At 53.0% G+C, this 15,848-nt stretch overlaps 1 protein-coding gene across 1 annotated transcript in view; it reads right to left on the reverse strand.

Annotated features, from left to right (window-relative positions):
• STIMATE (STIM activating enhancer) overlaps nt 1-15,848 on the reverse strand; it is a 42,814-nt gene that overhangs the window by 5,014 nt on the left and 21,952 nt on the right. The window contains exons 2-6 of the mRNA XM_028152842.2: nt 11,304-11,352; nt 9,876-9,971; nt 6,197-6,318; nt 1,471-1,583; nt 505-582 (exon numbers count right to left, since the gene is read on the reverse strand). Of these exons, the coding sequence (XP_028008643.2) occupies nt 505-582; nt 1,471-1,583; nt 6,197-6,318; nt 9,876-9,971; nt 11,304-11,352 (458 nt within the window). The remainder of the gene's footprint in view (nt 1-504; nt 583-1,470; nt 1,584-6,196; nt 6,319-9,875; nt 9,972-11,303; nt 11,353-15,848) is intronic.

The raw sequence follows: 15,848 nt of genomic DNA on the forward strand, positions 1-15,848 counted from the left end.
AAGCTTAAAGAGAGATTCCTAATCTCTATCTCCTCTGCTTTCTCATCAGAGAAAAGCCTGCCCTCTTTCCCCCCAGGGTGACTGTGGTGGTAACTGACGAGGCAGCCATCTGTTAAACATCTGTCAAACCCAGGTTCCTTCACGATTTCTTCTCATGTCTACTGCTAGCCGGTGTGCTTGTGAGTTTCTCTTGAAACTCTGTGGTGAGAATAGCTGACCTAATGATGCCGACCGAGAAGTTGCTGTCACACAGGGTGGGAACCTCGGCGGGAGGCCACCGGGCAGGGAGGGGAGGACCAAGTCCCTAGGACCCTCCTCCTTGCACAGAGGCCCTGGGGCAGGGATCTGCCTGGCGAGGCAGCCATCCCACCGTGCCAGTCCCAGGTCGGGTGGGGCTGGGGAGATGACAAATGCTCACTCAGCGGGGCCTGAGAGCTGCCGGCTGTTGGGACACCGGAAGGCAGGGCGCAAACTGGGGTAAAAAAAATGCAACATGGCACTGACATTGACGAAGAAGGGGACGATCAGCATGACGATGGCCAGCTTCAGGTCTGGGTTTTCAATGGGATTCAACAGGGCCACCTGCGAAGAGAAGCAGACTCCGTGAGGTGGGGGCAGGCCACAGAGAAAGTGCTTGGGAGGAGGGGCCCTGGGAGGGGACTTAGGTTAGACATTCACCGCAGCACCTCACACCCAGGGCTGCAAGTCCCCGGTTTGAACGCTGATGAGGGCCCTCCTGGAGACCATCGGAGCAGTTAGTGCTCCCTGTGGTGTGGGCGTGGGCAGTGAGGTCACTACAGATACCACCACTGAGGTGCCACACCACCTTCTAACCGAAATCCTGCACCCCAGCCACCTCCTGGACAATAGCTCTATAACGCCTTGATTTACTTTCTTAAAAAATAAAACTCAGCCACAAATGAAGCCAAAGGATGTTTGTTTCCAAAGGCTCTTTGGCTGGTTTCACATGGGCATGTGGAGGAAGGAGGCAGTGAAGGTGTATCTACACTGGGCCGGGGCCAGAGGGCAGAGGGCAGAGGGCAGGGACGAGGGACCCTGGGAGCAATGTGTGACCAGCTGCTGCCTCTGGCACCCAAAGGCTCAGTTAACCTTGGCCAGGAGCGATGTGTGAAGAAGGCCTTTGCAGAGGTAAAGAACACCTGCCTGACATTCAGTGTTGCAAGGCCTGAAGACTACTATCGGACAGGACTGTATTTTCCCTGGATGTATATATGTATCCCATTGGCTTACTCTGGAGCAGATGTTTGTGTCACTGAAGTGGATGATGCTATGTAAAAAAAAACTGACTTGTTAGGTAGCCAGCAGCTGCCACATCAGACCAAATCAAGGGTCTATTTATGGAGCTAAAAACAAAAAAACAAACCACAAATTTGATTTTCCAATAGGGCTGGTGTGGCAAGGGGAAGGAGTACTGTCTTCGTGTCTCAGAGAGCTAATGAAGAGGCAAACCTTTTTCCACTGAAGTATCAGGATGATGATGAAGATGACAGCTTTTTCAAAAATCATGATCACGATGTACAGCGCACACTGGCCGACCCAGGCTCCGCACTGCAGAGGGTCTCCTGCGGGGAGAGTGGGCGCTCGGTCACGGCAGCTCAGAGTGGGATCCAGGCTGGTGACGCCCCACCCCACTCCCCACAGCGCCCCGGGAGCCCTCACGGCCCTGCCCCATGCCAGAACCCCGAGTCTAAAGCTACTTAATAAACCCCCCAAAGCACCAAGAATCACCTCTGCCCGGACCGACAAATGTGGGTGTTTTAAATAAAACCAGAGAATTCCTAATTTGGAGATACCAGAGTGTCTTTTCTTTCAAGAGATTCTGAGACATAATTAAAACGCACTAAAGTTAGTAAGTGCCTGTTGCTGGAGCTCAGAAGCTGGTTCTTTTCATCCGCTGGCAGCAGAAGCTGTGTTAAGCAAGATTGCTATTATTACCCACTGTTGATTTTTCCAGTCACTGTGGTGCTGCACCCCCACCCCCTACCATGAGCGGCCAACATTTTTGAATTATGAAGGCAGCAAACAATCTCCTTGTTCATCTTCCACCCCCCTCTCCCTACTCCCCTGCTGCTTCAGCCCTAAAAGCAGAAATGTGTCTCTGGAGGAGTCCAGATTCTGTCTGGGATAGGGCACCCAAAACACCTTGGACTGGGAAAGAGGACGTCCTCAAGGTCAGGAGAGATGGGCTGTGCCTTGGGGCTGACCAAGAGCCACCTGAGGTCCCACCAGTCACTCTGCTTGGGAAGTGAAGGAATCCAACAGTCCACAATAGGGGACACTCAGGCCCAGATGTGCCTCCAGGTGTTTCAAAAGGGACTAGAAGGGTGGAGGAACAGCCCATTTAGGGAGAGATCTACTTCCTCAGTGACAGGCAGGACCCACGGGATGGGCCTCTGAGGAGCAACACACGCCTCCCCAGTGGGAGACCCAGGGGAGAGGAAGGGTGGGGGGAGGCTGCTGGCCAGAGGAGAGGCTGGAGAGTAACATTTCGGGGCAGGCAAAGGCTCCGATCCAGGCTGAGGAAAGGATCTGGCCCAGAGAGAAATCTCCAGCTTCTCATTCGATTCTATGCTTTTCGTGGCAACCCCTGTGCCGGCACCCGCGCCCGAGGCCCGCAGCCTGCCGAGCCTGCTCACTGCACCCAGTGGAGGCGCAGGGAATGCCTTCGTGCAGCTGTCATGACACACCAGGCCATTCCCTTTTCTGGAAAACCCTGGGAGAAGCGTGCAGAAAGCACGCAGAGGACATCATGGCCTCTTCTGAGGTCATCCTATCTACCTCCACTTCTGCGAGACGACACGTGAGCCAAACCATCATTTCAGAAGCACAATCTCTCCCAGCTAGATAGATCTTCAGGGGAGTTTTGTAGTTCAGTCGACTACCTTACCTTACGGAGAAAAGTTCTCAAAAACAACAGGTCAAAATATTTGTTAAAAACCGTTAAGGAAGACTGGGGACAGCCAGGCAGGAAGCGCTGGTAGGAAATATCTCCGAGTGGGGACGAGGGTGTTTACGAGCCAACAGAACAAGTGGCCACACTCACTCACTATCTCAGAAGCCGACTTGCTCAGAGGGTGTTTACTCCCTTTGCTCTGCAGTTTTCAGTGACTGACAAGAGGGACTGTCCTCTCCTCTGCCTTCCGCCCCTCACGCTGCTCTGAGTTTCAGAGCCACAACTTAGCTGCAGCTGCCTCCTTTTCATTTAGATGCTTTAATAAGAAAGTGGAAAAAAACATGGAGAAAAAGGGAAAAAACCAAGTGTAACCCCACTCCCACATCATTTCCTCCTGCGCATCATGGGCCCACGTGCTGGTTTTTCTGATTTCTGTTCCATTTGAGAGTCTTATGTTCCCCGTGGTCTCATCTTTTAAGGACAAACAAGCCAGGCATTCTTGCTGTGTCATGCTTTTTACCACACTGGACACCCTCAGGTACATGGGATGCTCTGCTTTGTTGAATTATTTCCTCGGGATCAATTCCAGGAAAGGGGCCAAGAGGAGGGACCACGTCTGTATCTAGAGAGGTTTTGGAAGGGAGCGTTAGGGCAGGACGGGCGGCCAAGGCCACAAACCACTGGTGCCCCTGGGACACAGACCTTGTTCTCAGGGCTCCTGCATGGGGACGAGCAGCCCGGTCACCAAACTGCGGACACCACGTATCGCCGGGATCCTGTCTCAGCCCTCAGGGCTGTGTGGCATTCCCCAAGTCCCATGTTCTTGTTAGCAAGTTCACCTTCTCTTCTAGGGACCATGGAAGCACCTAGAAAACAAGCCCCTCTTCCTCATTTACTGAGAAGAGAGCTATGGGGTCCACATGGAACGACTGCCTCAAGCGGACGGCTGGTTGACAGGTGTGGCAGGTAGAATAATGGCCCCACGGAGACAGCCGCATGTTAGTCCCCGGAACCTGTGAACATGCCAGGTAACGTGGCAGAAGGGAATTAAGGCTGCAAATGGAATTGCTAGCCTGCTGACTCTAAGACAGCTAAGGGCACTTCAGAGTAAAGGGAGGTGGCATAAGGTCAGAGTGATCGGATGTAAGAGGAACTCAACCTGCTGTTGCTGGCTCTGAAGGAGGAGGAAGGGGCCGCCAGCTAGGGACGGCAGGTAGCCTCAGAGGCTGGGAAAGGCTAGGAAAAGGATTCTGCTCTTAAGAGACTCCAGAAAGAACCAGTCCTGCTGATACCAGGATTTCAGTCCACGAGACCCATGTCTGACTTCTGAATTACAGAACTGTAAGGTAACAAGTCTGTGCTGTTTTAAGCCACTAACTTTGTGATAATCTGTTCTAAGAGCAACAGAAACAAAAGAAATTGGCAGAAGTAGAAATCAGGTGACTGAGGACACAGACTATCCTCCTGCACCTGGGGTGGGGGGACTCGAGACGGTCCGTGATCAAGGGCTTCCTCTGGAGACATCCTGGTGTGATGACTCGGATTCCCAAAGGCAGCAGTGGTGGCCCAAGGGCAGGGGCCAAACAGGTGAGAGGAGGGTGGCATGGAAATAGAGTCAAACCCCACTGCCTTCTTCCTTCCAACCTACTCTTGGAGATGCAGAAAAAACACACTGGAACAGGTGGAACCGTAATGCCTGGTGTATCAGGACCAGACCCGATCTCCGCTCCCGGGTCACCGAGTGGCTCGCGACTGGCTGTGGTGGACTTCCTGGGCACTGGTAAGCTATCGTTGAGAATGCTGCCTTCCAGAAGGATCTTAACAGCAAGGCAGCAGTTATGAGCACTGTTCTTGGAGGTGATGGGAGGCTCAGGAACCCAGGGTGGCGGGCGCGAGCCCCTCTCCCTTCCCTCCCCTCCCCCATGCACTGGCAGGGGGAGCTTCCTGTGTCACTCAACCCCTCAGGGTGCCTATCCTATGACTGAGGATGCTGCTGCTTTGGTCCACGTGCGCTGTGTCCATTTCCACCTCCAAGCTGAGGAGTCCATGACTCAGGGCTCCTCAGAAGCCTTCCCTGGAGCCACGGGAGCACACGTGTGTGTCGGACACTATCTTAGGTCAGTGACTCACCAGGCATCAGGTAACGAGGCTAAGAAAAGCCCTCCCCTGAGCTCACCTCCCCTCATTGGAGACAGACAATTACTAAGGTTTCTAGAAATACCCCAGGCACTCATCACAGCCTGCTCCACGCACCGGCTCCCCCTTTGAAATGTCAGTCTCTAGTGAGTGTTGAGTCATATAGGAGTGAGCAGCCCTCGGGCCCAGGAAAGGAGAGGAGGACCCAGAATTCCACCTGTATTCCCTCCCTCTTGAGCTGTGTGCACCTTTCACGGCAAAGGTTCCACGTATGCTGTTCCCACCGAGAACAGGAGCTCCTTCCTCCAGGCAGCAGGGCCAGCTGTGACGGTGGAGGGAGCTGCTGTCCCCTGACCCTGAGTCACCAGGGTCCTGACTCACCAGGCTGTGGCAGAGCCCCGAGAAGGCACTCTCGCCCGCAGCCCTGGGGAGGCCGTTCTTCTGGGGGTAAATGGCATTTGTGCTCAGGACCGGCATGGGCCGCCTCCTACCCAAGCTGAGTCCCATGCAGTCTGACAAGATGCAAGGGGCTCAAAGCGGGGCCAGCATCCATGTCACCTGCGTTAAGTCGCATCTCTGCGAGTGGGATGGAACTGGTGTCCTTGGTGACTGTATGTGTCAGATGCTGGGGGGAGGCCAGCCCACAGTTAGGAAGTAGCAAGGTGACGGGCCCAGGGGCATGGACCTCCAGTCCTGAAGTTTTGAGCCCCGTAATAAAGTGGCCCAAGGAGAGAATGAACAGAAAGAGGGGCAGCTCCCTACTGAGCACCTCCAAACCAAGAGCCACCCCCATCTCTAAGGAGGTGGCAGCTTGGCCCAGAGCGGTGGCCTCATGGCTCTGTAGGTGGGCCGCCAGTGCCCTCTGGTGGAAGAGGCCAGCGCTGTCCCCCTCTCTGCATTTAGTGTGTCTCCTGCTACAAGGCTGAAGCCAAGCAGTGAAGTGAGCACCCACAGGCCCCGACGCGGGGCACTCTGACATTGACGGGAGGATGGCCTCGGGACCCAGAACAAGTCCCTCCACCACGGAAGAGACAGCCACCAGCTCCTGAATCTTCTTGGAATCCACTGGCCTGGAGGGCTGCACAGGGCAAGGAGCCCCTCTAGGAATCCCCCTCCCATGCCCCGCCAGTGTCCATGGGACGTTACCATATTCGCCAAAACGCAGGGACTCCCACTGCTGCCACTCCACCAGGACGCTGACGGCACGCACCCCCAGGTAGATGAGCAGCATGCCCACGGTGGCGTCCAGGAGGAAGTTGATGAGGTACCTGTGAGGAGAGGGCACGGTGGCAGGGTCAGGGAGCCAGAGCCGGAGTCGGCCCTGTGTGCTGACCAGGGCCAGTGTCAGGGCTGACGGCCCCGCACTCTGCCTGGCCTTGCTCCGGGGGCTGGGGGCAGCGAGCCTTCGCTGTGCCTGAGCAGGAGGCCACAGTACTGTCCTCTGGGGGCCCCGGGGAAGTGCCCCGTGCAGTGTGCGGCCACTCTTCAGGGGCTGGACAGCTCGAGGGAGGGGTGGGGGAGACAGAGAAACTTGAAAGACCACAAGTGCTTCTGCCAAAGCAAAGACTCGACATAAGACAGAATGGAAACAGCCAAGGAAGTCAACAGGAAAACAGAACTTAATAAAAAGACCTGCTCCCTGACTGTCCACTCCCTGACAGTCCAGCCCACCCAAGGCCCCCAGTCAGTGCCACGGCACCAGGCAGCTCAGAAATGGCCCTGGGCGGGGGGGGGGGGTGGTGGTGGTCTCAGATCAAAGAGGGCAGGGCCGCACAGCCGCACTCACCATGGAGACAAGTGCACGTCAGGATTTCTAAGGAGCGAGCTTTACTTCCCATGGAAAAGGCCAGATGATGAAGGAGAGGGGAGGCGAGAGGCAGAGGACCAGGCCCACCTTGACCACTTTCTCGTCATGTCTGTTTCCACCTGTCTGACCTCACCCAGGAAAGGCCCCCTGCCCTCTGGCCCTCTCCTGAGGGCCCTGCACCAAGATCTCTCCGGGCACCACTGGCCACAGGCCCCAGCTCTGCAGACAGACCACAGGAGACAAGCAGTCACCGGGTCAGCTCCACCCTCTCAGGTGCCACATGGCTCAGAACCCCCAGAGCAGCTCTGGACTCCACAGACCACCTGCGGTGCTTTCGAGCTGCTGAGGCTTGAGGCGTTTTATGCAGGCCCAGCCCCCACCCCAAGGCCCGGGCTTTGGTGACATGCACAGCCCTCCGACACCAGAGGGTGCCCACTCTGCTCGGTGTGGTCAGGGCCCTGGAGTGGCCAGGAAACCAGAGGGAGGGGCGGCATTGTCTCCCGCCTGCCCTTCCTCTTGAAAATCACAAGGGGTCACTCTCAGACCAGAGATGGAAGGAACAGCAACTGCTTCCAAGACCATTTCTCCACATTCACAGCCCAGGCTAGGCTGCTCTTAAGATGCTCACATCTAATTGGCTCCAAGTGGTTCTCACATCTGAGACCCATCCTGAAAACAGTGAGAACACCTACTGCACATTGCAGGCTTACCTCAATTTATTGTGCTTCACAGAGGATACATTTTTTACAAACTGAAGGCAACACCCTCCACCAGCAAGAAGATTACCCCTCGCTTTATTGCGGGGCCTGGAACCGAACCTGCAGTACCTGAGATGTGCCTGTACGTGTGTTAGTTCACTCGTTCCCTCACAAAGTATTTATGTGAGGCCTTGGGATAAAGACAGAAACCTCTATACTCTGAACCCAACACAGGTGAGGTGCCATGGCAGTCAGGGTTGTGTGGGGCCAGGAGCCAGACTGGCTGGGTTCAAATCCTAGCTCCCTCACTCTTTCCTGTGAGCTGTAAAGTCACTCTGTGCCTCAGTCCCCCGACTGTAAATGAGGATAATCAAAGTATCGATGCTGCAGGGCTCTTACGAGGATCAAATGAGTCACTATATAGCGACAGTACCTGCCACACAGGAAGTAAGCACTAGACAGAGGTGTTCATAGAACAACATCCCCTCAGAGGCACTGAACCCTGGATGTCAGAAAGGCTCAACTCCCACCCAAAGCAGAATTCCCAACGCAGGGGAGCCCTAAAGCCACAGGAAGCAGCTCATCCCTCTGTTTCTCCTCTTCCTGAGCTGAAACTGGCTCCCCCTTCTAGGTCTGCAGACTCCCAAGATGCCCCAGGTCTAGCCCAACCCTTACTCCGCCTGTGAAAAGTCACAGGACAAAGCGAAGGTGGGCCTGGTGTAAACCCCAGGCAGCACTCGGTCTTCCTCAAGGCCCAGGCTTTGCTGTGCACAGCCCTCCGACACCAGGGGGTGCACACTCTGCTGAGCGATCAGGGCCCTGGAGAGGTGAGAAGACCAGAGGGCGGGCACCTCTCATTCCCCAAGCAATGCCTGCTCTGCCTTCTAGTCTCCCACCCAGCAGCTCCTCAATGACTGCTGGAGCTTTCGGGTCTTCCCGAAGTTTCAACGACAATATCCTCCAACTGAGCTATTCACATCTTCACTGGTAAGTGCCCCTATGGTTTCAATGGCGCTATACTCATCATCTGATGAAAGTTCTGATCCTGGTAGGACACACAGGACAGAGGAGGACACTGAGGCTCAGAGGAAGTTAAGCCCCCCTCCTGCAGTCTGGCCTCTCAGTCAAATGCTCTTTTCACCACCCCACGCCCTATCTAGGATCCTTTTTCCTGCAGGTCACGCACTTGAGGTCTGTCAACAGCTCCTTCTCCATCCTGGCTGTGGTTCAGTTTGTCAGTGTCCTGCTTAAAGCCGATTCATCTTCTTTTTGCTGATTCAAGGGGGAGTGATGTGGCCACGGCTGCACCAGGGGTTAGGTTTTCCGGCCCCAGTACCTCTAGGACTCAGAGCTGGCTCTCAGACTACGTCCACCAATGACATCAGGATGACTCACCAGAGGATGGCATGGGCTTGCTGCTGGGCTCAAGGACCACAGGACAGGGCCCTTTCCTAACCATCTCCCCTGCAGGACGATCACCCTTCCGGTCCCCAGCTTTGGGACGACACCCAAACATCCAAACAGATCACAACCTTACTCAGGTCTTACTGAATCTCAGAACTGCACACTGTCACCAAAAAAGCAGCTTAAAAGAATCTTCTAGTCCAAATGATCTTAAATGCATAAGAAACCTCTTGGCAAGACTCACCAGACTTCCACCCTCCTCTCCCATAGAGACAGGGCAGGACTGGAGGACACTCCAGGCAGAGGGCAGCTGGCAAATGCACAGAGGCAGGAGACAGCTGGCAGGGTTGAGAGCCACCAGGAGTTGCTCTACCATGGCTGAAGCACCAAGTCTGAGCCAGGAAGGTAGTAGATGGAGTCAGGATAAGGCAGGGGAGCCTCCCTTTCCACTCCATCTGCTAAGTGAGAGAGGTGCTGTCAGCAAGGAGGACAGCGTATGATGGCCCAACGGGGGTTTCAGGCAGATTGCTCTGGGGCTGTGTGGAAGGCACACTGCACTGACAAGGCGGAACAACCCATGCTCTTTGGGTCAAGAGGTCAAAGACGTGTTCAACAGTGGCATGCAGACAGGGTCAGAGAACAGCTGACATCACAGAGAAGCCCCGTGTGTGCCCTGTCCCAGCACAGAGACACTCCCTCAGGGCATCGTGCTGCCCAGCCGGGAAGCTGGGAGACATAAGGGTACCAGAAAGCCAAGAAACAGAACTTAGATTGACCGGCAGAACTCAGATCTCCTGGAGGAGCAGAGGACAAAGCAAGCTGCCCCTCCCTGAGCGAGAGGAAACACGGCTGGCAGCAGAAAGACATTTTCGGTGACGGGACAGGTGATGTTTGTACTCAAATATGGACCACTTACAGTGAACAAGGGTCCTCTTCGGTGAGATCCGCTAGGTACACATTGGCAAAGTGGATGAACAGCATTCCTATGGCTTGTTTGGAAGTGTCTAGAAACCTGTACAAAATAGGATTGGCACGTGTGATCACACCGACAATAGAGTAGTAACCAATCTGGGGAAAATGCTAAGTCTGAAGTAGGAAACAAGCCACTGGAAGACCCCAACTTCCCATTACCAATCACCTCCTCCTGGGCCATCAGTACTAACCCAGGCTTGGCGATTCAGCTACTTTTCAAAACCCTCAATAACACTGCACTCAAATCCCTAAAAGGCCACTGATCAATAACATACAGGGTAAGCAAAAGTAGGTTTATAGTTGTTCACATGGAAAATAATACAATAATTAATAAATAGTAATACAAGAATTAACTGTTTCCCATACTCACAATATATTTATTCCCATACTCACAATATATTCCCCATATATTTAAACACATTCAACACATTTCAAATATGTTTTTACTTTTGCATTTTCTGTTACTTTAAAATGAAATGTCTGATCCCAGCTTTGTGTTGAAGTGCAAGGTGCCTCTAGTTTAAGGAGCTCCCCCTCGACCCCACTAGCACTGAGCTAAGTGCTGTGCAGGGCTAAGCAGCCCCGCCCAAGTCCAGGTCTGCCGCTGAAGCCCTGATCCACCGTCAGCTGCTGCCGGGGAACAACAGACAGGGTCAGGGGTGGGCAGGCCTTTTCTGTAAAGGGTCGGAGAATAAATATTGCAGGCTTTGTGGGCTGTTGTTCTCTGCAGCAATTACTCCACACTGTCACTGTAGCCTAAAAGTAGGTGTAGTCACTACCATTCCTGTAAGACTTTATTTATGAAAACAGACAGTGAGCTAGAATGGGTCTGCAGGCCACTGTTTGCCGATCTCCGGGCTAGGTAACTGTCTCCTTGCGAGTGGCTTCTTTTTTGGAGTTTTGTCTATAGAAGCTATGTCTGAAGCTTTACTGCCATTTTTATGGAGGGAAAACTGTCACCACAGGGTCAACCTAGGATGAGAAAGACTAGCTTTGGGGAGAGGAGCATTTACGTGGTGCATTTGACTAATCTCCAAAGTTAGATTATTTTTTGCTCATACATATAGACTATAGAACCTGAGGGCTTAACATAATGTAACAGGGAGCCGTAACTACGGAGCCTGCAGCCCAGACCCATGCTTCTGTGTTATCTCCCACCTTCTAAAATCGAACAAGAGGGAGGAGAGAACAAAGGCAGGGCTCCACATGTATCTGAGAAATGGAAATGCTTTCATAGCATACGTAGTTCCTAATGATTAATTCATTAAGGGAGTCCAACGCTTGGTTATGTATAATTGCTCACATTTCCAGCCCTTCCCTCCCCCAAATCGTCAAAACCGTTCTAGGAATGAGCTAATATTTAAATACCTACCATATCCTCCACGGACGTCTTTCATGCTTTGGTTCTCGGAAGCGTTTGACTGAAAGAAAAGATGGACATTCAGTAGCTTTCCACAGTGATAACAAAGCGAAATGCGCACACAGTGCCTACAATGTCAAGTTAAGGTACTTGCTCCATAAGCCGTGAAGGTCACAGGGGCCCTGTATTGCTGCTGACTGGGACAGACTCTGCAGGACTGGGCACTTAGGAAGAATGACTCCTCAGTGCGCGGAAAATTGTATTTTCTTATTTTTTTTTTTGCGACAAGGCTCTTGGGAAACGACAAAGAGGGACGCCGCTACTGCTGACTTCAGGATGTGCTCTACCCAACGACATAGCCAGCCATCCACCCAAAGGTTCACTGCGTGCCACTCCCAGCCAGCCACTGCGGAGACACAGGCAAAGGCAGCGGCTTGGCAGGAGGGCAGGCACATAACCAATGTGTGGCAAGTGCTAGGGAAGAGGCAAGTTCGGGGCAGCGTGAGAGCTCGAGGGAAGGCTGACCGGCCCGCCTGTGTGGAAGAAGGGTGCAGGTGGGAGAGGCGGTGCTGGTGGGAGGGGAAGGTCCTGAAGGCTGGGCTGGAGTTTAGCAAATGGAGCAGGGAGGGGAGAGAGTTACGTTCTGGACAGAGCACACACCATGAGCTCTTAGGTACAGGGACGTAACATGGCAGAGTGTGTGTGTGGCATAATTTGATTTGGCTTTGATATAGCAGGGGCCACATGAGGGAGGGTCTTAAGGCCAGGCTAAGGAGTCTGGACTGAATCCTGTAGGAGAAAAAAAAACAACAGGAAAGATGCTAAGCAAAGTCAAAGACACGGTGGGAATTGTGTTTTGGAAAAGTGGCTCTGAATTGGGTAGATTCAGAATAGGGTTCCTGGGGGTGGAGAGGGCTGAGGAAGGACACTGGCCTTGTCACAGACCAGACAGTGGACTCCCAGCTACAGAACAGCCAGCAGGGGTGGGTGACCACTCAGCAACAGCCTGACCCCTTCACTTGGGTCTACAGACATGCCCGTTTGAACAGAGGAAACCAAAGGTGTCTGAGTGCCCCGTCCTCCACTGAAGCTCCAGGCAGACTATTTCCACAGGATTCTATCTACTGAAACAAACATGGAGAGTGTGCACGTGTGATGTCCCACACACAAGTACCAGGAAGAAGCAGATATGGATGCAAGCCCATGGGGGATGCGAGTCCACGGGGGATGCGGGTCCACGGGGGATGCGGGTCCACGGGGGATGCGGGCCCACGGGGGATGCGGGCCCACGGGGGATGCGAGTCCATGGAGGATGCAGGTCCATGGAGGATGCACGTCCATGGAGGATGCACGTCCATGGAGGATGCGAGCCCGTGGGGGATGCCGAGTAACCACTGGCAGCAGGCAAGAATCAACTCTAGCAGAGCCCTAAGCTACCAAAGAGGGTGTGGGGAGGAGGGAGATAGGGAGGGAGAAAACGGCACCTAATCAATTAACCTGACTTCTCTAAATGAATACAGGCAATCCGCAGTATGCAAAGCAAGGACTGTCTGTACACAGAAATGACGTAAGTCTGGTGTTTAGAGAGACATTTTGATAGAGAACAAAAGCAGGTGGAATTGTAAGGTGGTCTGCCATTCTGCTGACACATCACTCATGCAGAACATCAACAATGCTCAAGAAACTGCTCGCGCAAATGCCTTCTGAGGCAGGAGGCCTCCCTCCAACTAGTACCCTCGTCTCACCAATGGGCTGGGCTCAGCAAGGAGTTGCGCAGGAGACTGGGCCAGGACTAAGCAATCTGGAGGGAAAGCCCCAGTCAGGGCTGGAGCCATGTCATGCTCATTTGTTTTCTGCCTCAGGGGAATCTGTCCCCAACAGTATAAAATAAAGGGCATTGAAACATATCCCAATAGAACATCCTCATTTTTTCCCCATTGATTTTTAGACAGAGTGGAAGGGAGCGGAGAGAGACACATCGATTGGTTGCCTCTCACATGTGCACCCCAAGGGATCGGGCCTACAATGGGGGCACATGCCCTTGACCACAATCGAACCTGGGACCCTTCAGACCCCAGGCCAGCGCTCTGTCCACCGAGCCAAACTGGCTAGGGCACATCCTCATTCTTAGGACACAGTGAGAAGAAGGCCACCTGTAAGCCAAGGAGAGAGGCCGTGGAAGAAACCAAACCTGCCAACACCTAGACCTGGGACTTCCAGCCTCCAGATGGTGAGAAAATAAATTCCTGTTGTTTAAGCCTCCCATTTTGCAGTATTTTGTTATGGCGGCTTTAACAAATGTGGCAACAATAACTGGTGAGCCTAAATGAAGAATATTGGTGTATTCATTAAATTACTAGACTTTTTAATAGATGTAACACTTTTTGAAATAAGAAGTTGGGAGGAAAACATACTCTAGAAGAATGAACTATGTGCCCATTCGGAGGTCATTTGGCAATATCTATCACAATGTTACATGCCCAAGCCCTTCAACCTGCCATGCACTGCCAGGTATGTGTTCTATAGGTATTACCGCAACATGTGCCAAGATGTATAGGGATCTGCGCTGTAATATTGTCATAACAAAAACCCAGAAAGAAATCAATGCCCGGCTGGGCACATACATCATGGCACAATGCAACATTAGGCAGTTACTGAAAACAAGGCAGGTCTGTATGGAACAATATGGAAAGATTTCCAAATTATTATTATTATTATTATTATTATTATTATTTGGTTAATCACCACCCAAGGATATTTTCCCCACTGATTTTCAGAGAGAATGGAAGGGCGGGAGATGGTGGGGAGGTGGGGGACAAAGGCGGGGGGGGGCGGGGAGAGAGAAACATCGATGTGAGAGAGACATGCACTTCGACAGGGGCTGGGGATTGAACCTGCAACCCAGATATGTACCCTTGACCAGGAATTGAACCCGTGACCTTTCAGTGCACAGACCAATGCTCTATCCACTGAGCCACAGCGGCTAGGGCTCCAAATTATATTAATAGCAGAATAACATGCCCACCATGACTCTGTTCATGTCCATTTTAAAGGACATATATTTATGCTGGTATTACATGTGTTTTTTCCCCCCTAGAAGCACATGTGACTATTAATAAGGGCTACCTCTGATTAAAGGACTGGGGGGAGTACACTTTTTATGTCACTGTGAATGGCTTAAAACATTCTTCCATATTCACATTGCTTTTATTTCAAAAATTCAAAAATAAGAGAGAAACCTGTTTCAGAGACTTTGCCTAATGCAGCAGAGTGGGACCTGGGAGAGGCCGTGGGACTCAGGGCTGGGCTCTGGGACAAGAAAAGGAGGAGGAGAAGGGGTGTGCGTGCCGGTCGTGCGGGGGAGCAGCCTCACGGGGCACCTGAGATGGAATTCAGGGTGGATTAGGATTCTCACAAGAGCGGAAGTGAGGTGCCGGCGGCTCTCCGTCTACCATCCCCTCTCCCAGAATATATTAGTCTAAAATCATTTTTTATTATTTAAAGGAATAAGAAACATTAAAAGAGCTATTCCACATCTAACTCAATAGGGAAAAAACAGAAAAACGTGTTCGTCTCTCCAGTCACGTTTTATTGAGGGGCCTGCTGTCTGAGAGGCCCGTTTGGCCGGAGATGAAGCAGACAAGACCCTCAGCTTCCTTACATTCTGGGGGGATGGGGGAGTAAAGATGGAGCCTGTCAGACTGCGACAAGTGACACTAAGGCAGAAAGGAGAGAGGAGGGCTGGGAGACGGTACCCACAGCATGGCCAGGCCACCTCTGAGCCACTCCACAAGCCCTGCTGCACTGAATGTCCTTGCCAGGTGCCACCTCTGCCTGAGCGAGTCCTTCTCAGTGGTGGGCTTGCTGCATCGGCTGTGACAGCCGATTCTATCACATGCTCTCCGCAGCAGTTGTAGCATTTCCCCACATCCTGGCCAGCACGCAGTATCAGTGAACTTTTGCCTTGATAATCTGATCACTGAAAAGGCCGCCTCAGCATGGTTGCAGCGTGCACGCACCAGGGCACTTGGGTGCCATGACACCTGCAGCCAGCCAGGCTCCCACCGGCCCTCCTCTCTCGCATACATCCTCGGCTCCTCCTGCTCTGGGCCCCAGCTCACACCCCTCCCTGAGGTGCCACACAACAAGACGGCAATTCCGGATTACCCAAGTCTACCTGTCTGCTCCCGCCATGCTGAGAAGGCCCACCACAACAGTGGTTCTGGTGCGGTTGCTCCGAGGGGCCCAGAGGGATGTCTCCTTCGTCTTAACAGCTCCTCCCGAATCGCCTCTTCTCTTACCCCCACACGTGGAGCTGGAGCGCTCTGAGCACGGCCTGTCCTGCTTAAAACCTCCCCGTGCCCACCCCACCGCCCTGCCCCTGGAAACACGGTTCATACGTTTTAAGTTGGAAAATAAGGTCGCCCCGCCTGGCACCTCCCATCTTAGTGCCGTCACTTACATTGCCCCTTTGGCTTGGGAGGACCCCACATTTTTTCTCTTGAATAACTCTTAGGCATCCTTCCAGTTTTAGGTCAGACAATTCTATGCTACTTT

Source organism: Eptesicus fuscus, chromosome 18 (assembly GCF_027574615.1).
Source record: "Eptesicus fuscus isolate TK198812 chromosome 18, DD_ASM_mEF_20220401, whole genome shotgun sequence".
NCBI lineage: Eukaryota > Metazoa > Chordata > Mammalia > Chiroptera > Vespertilionidae > Eptesicus > Eptesicus fuscus.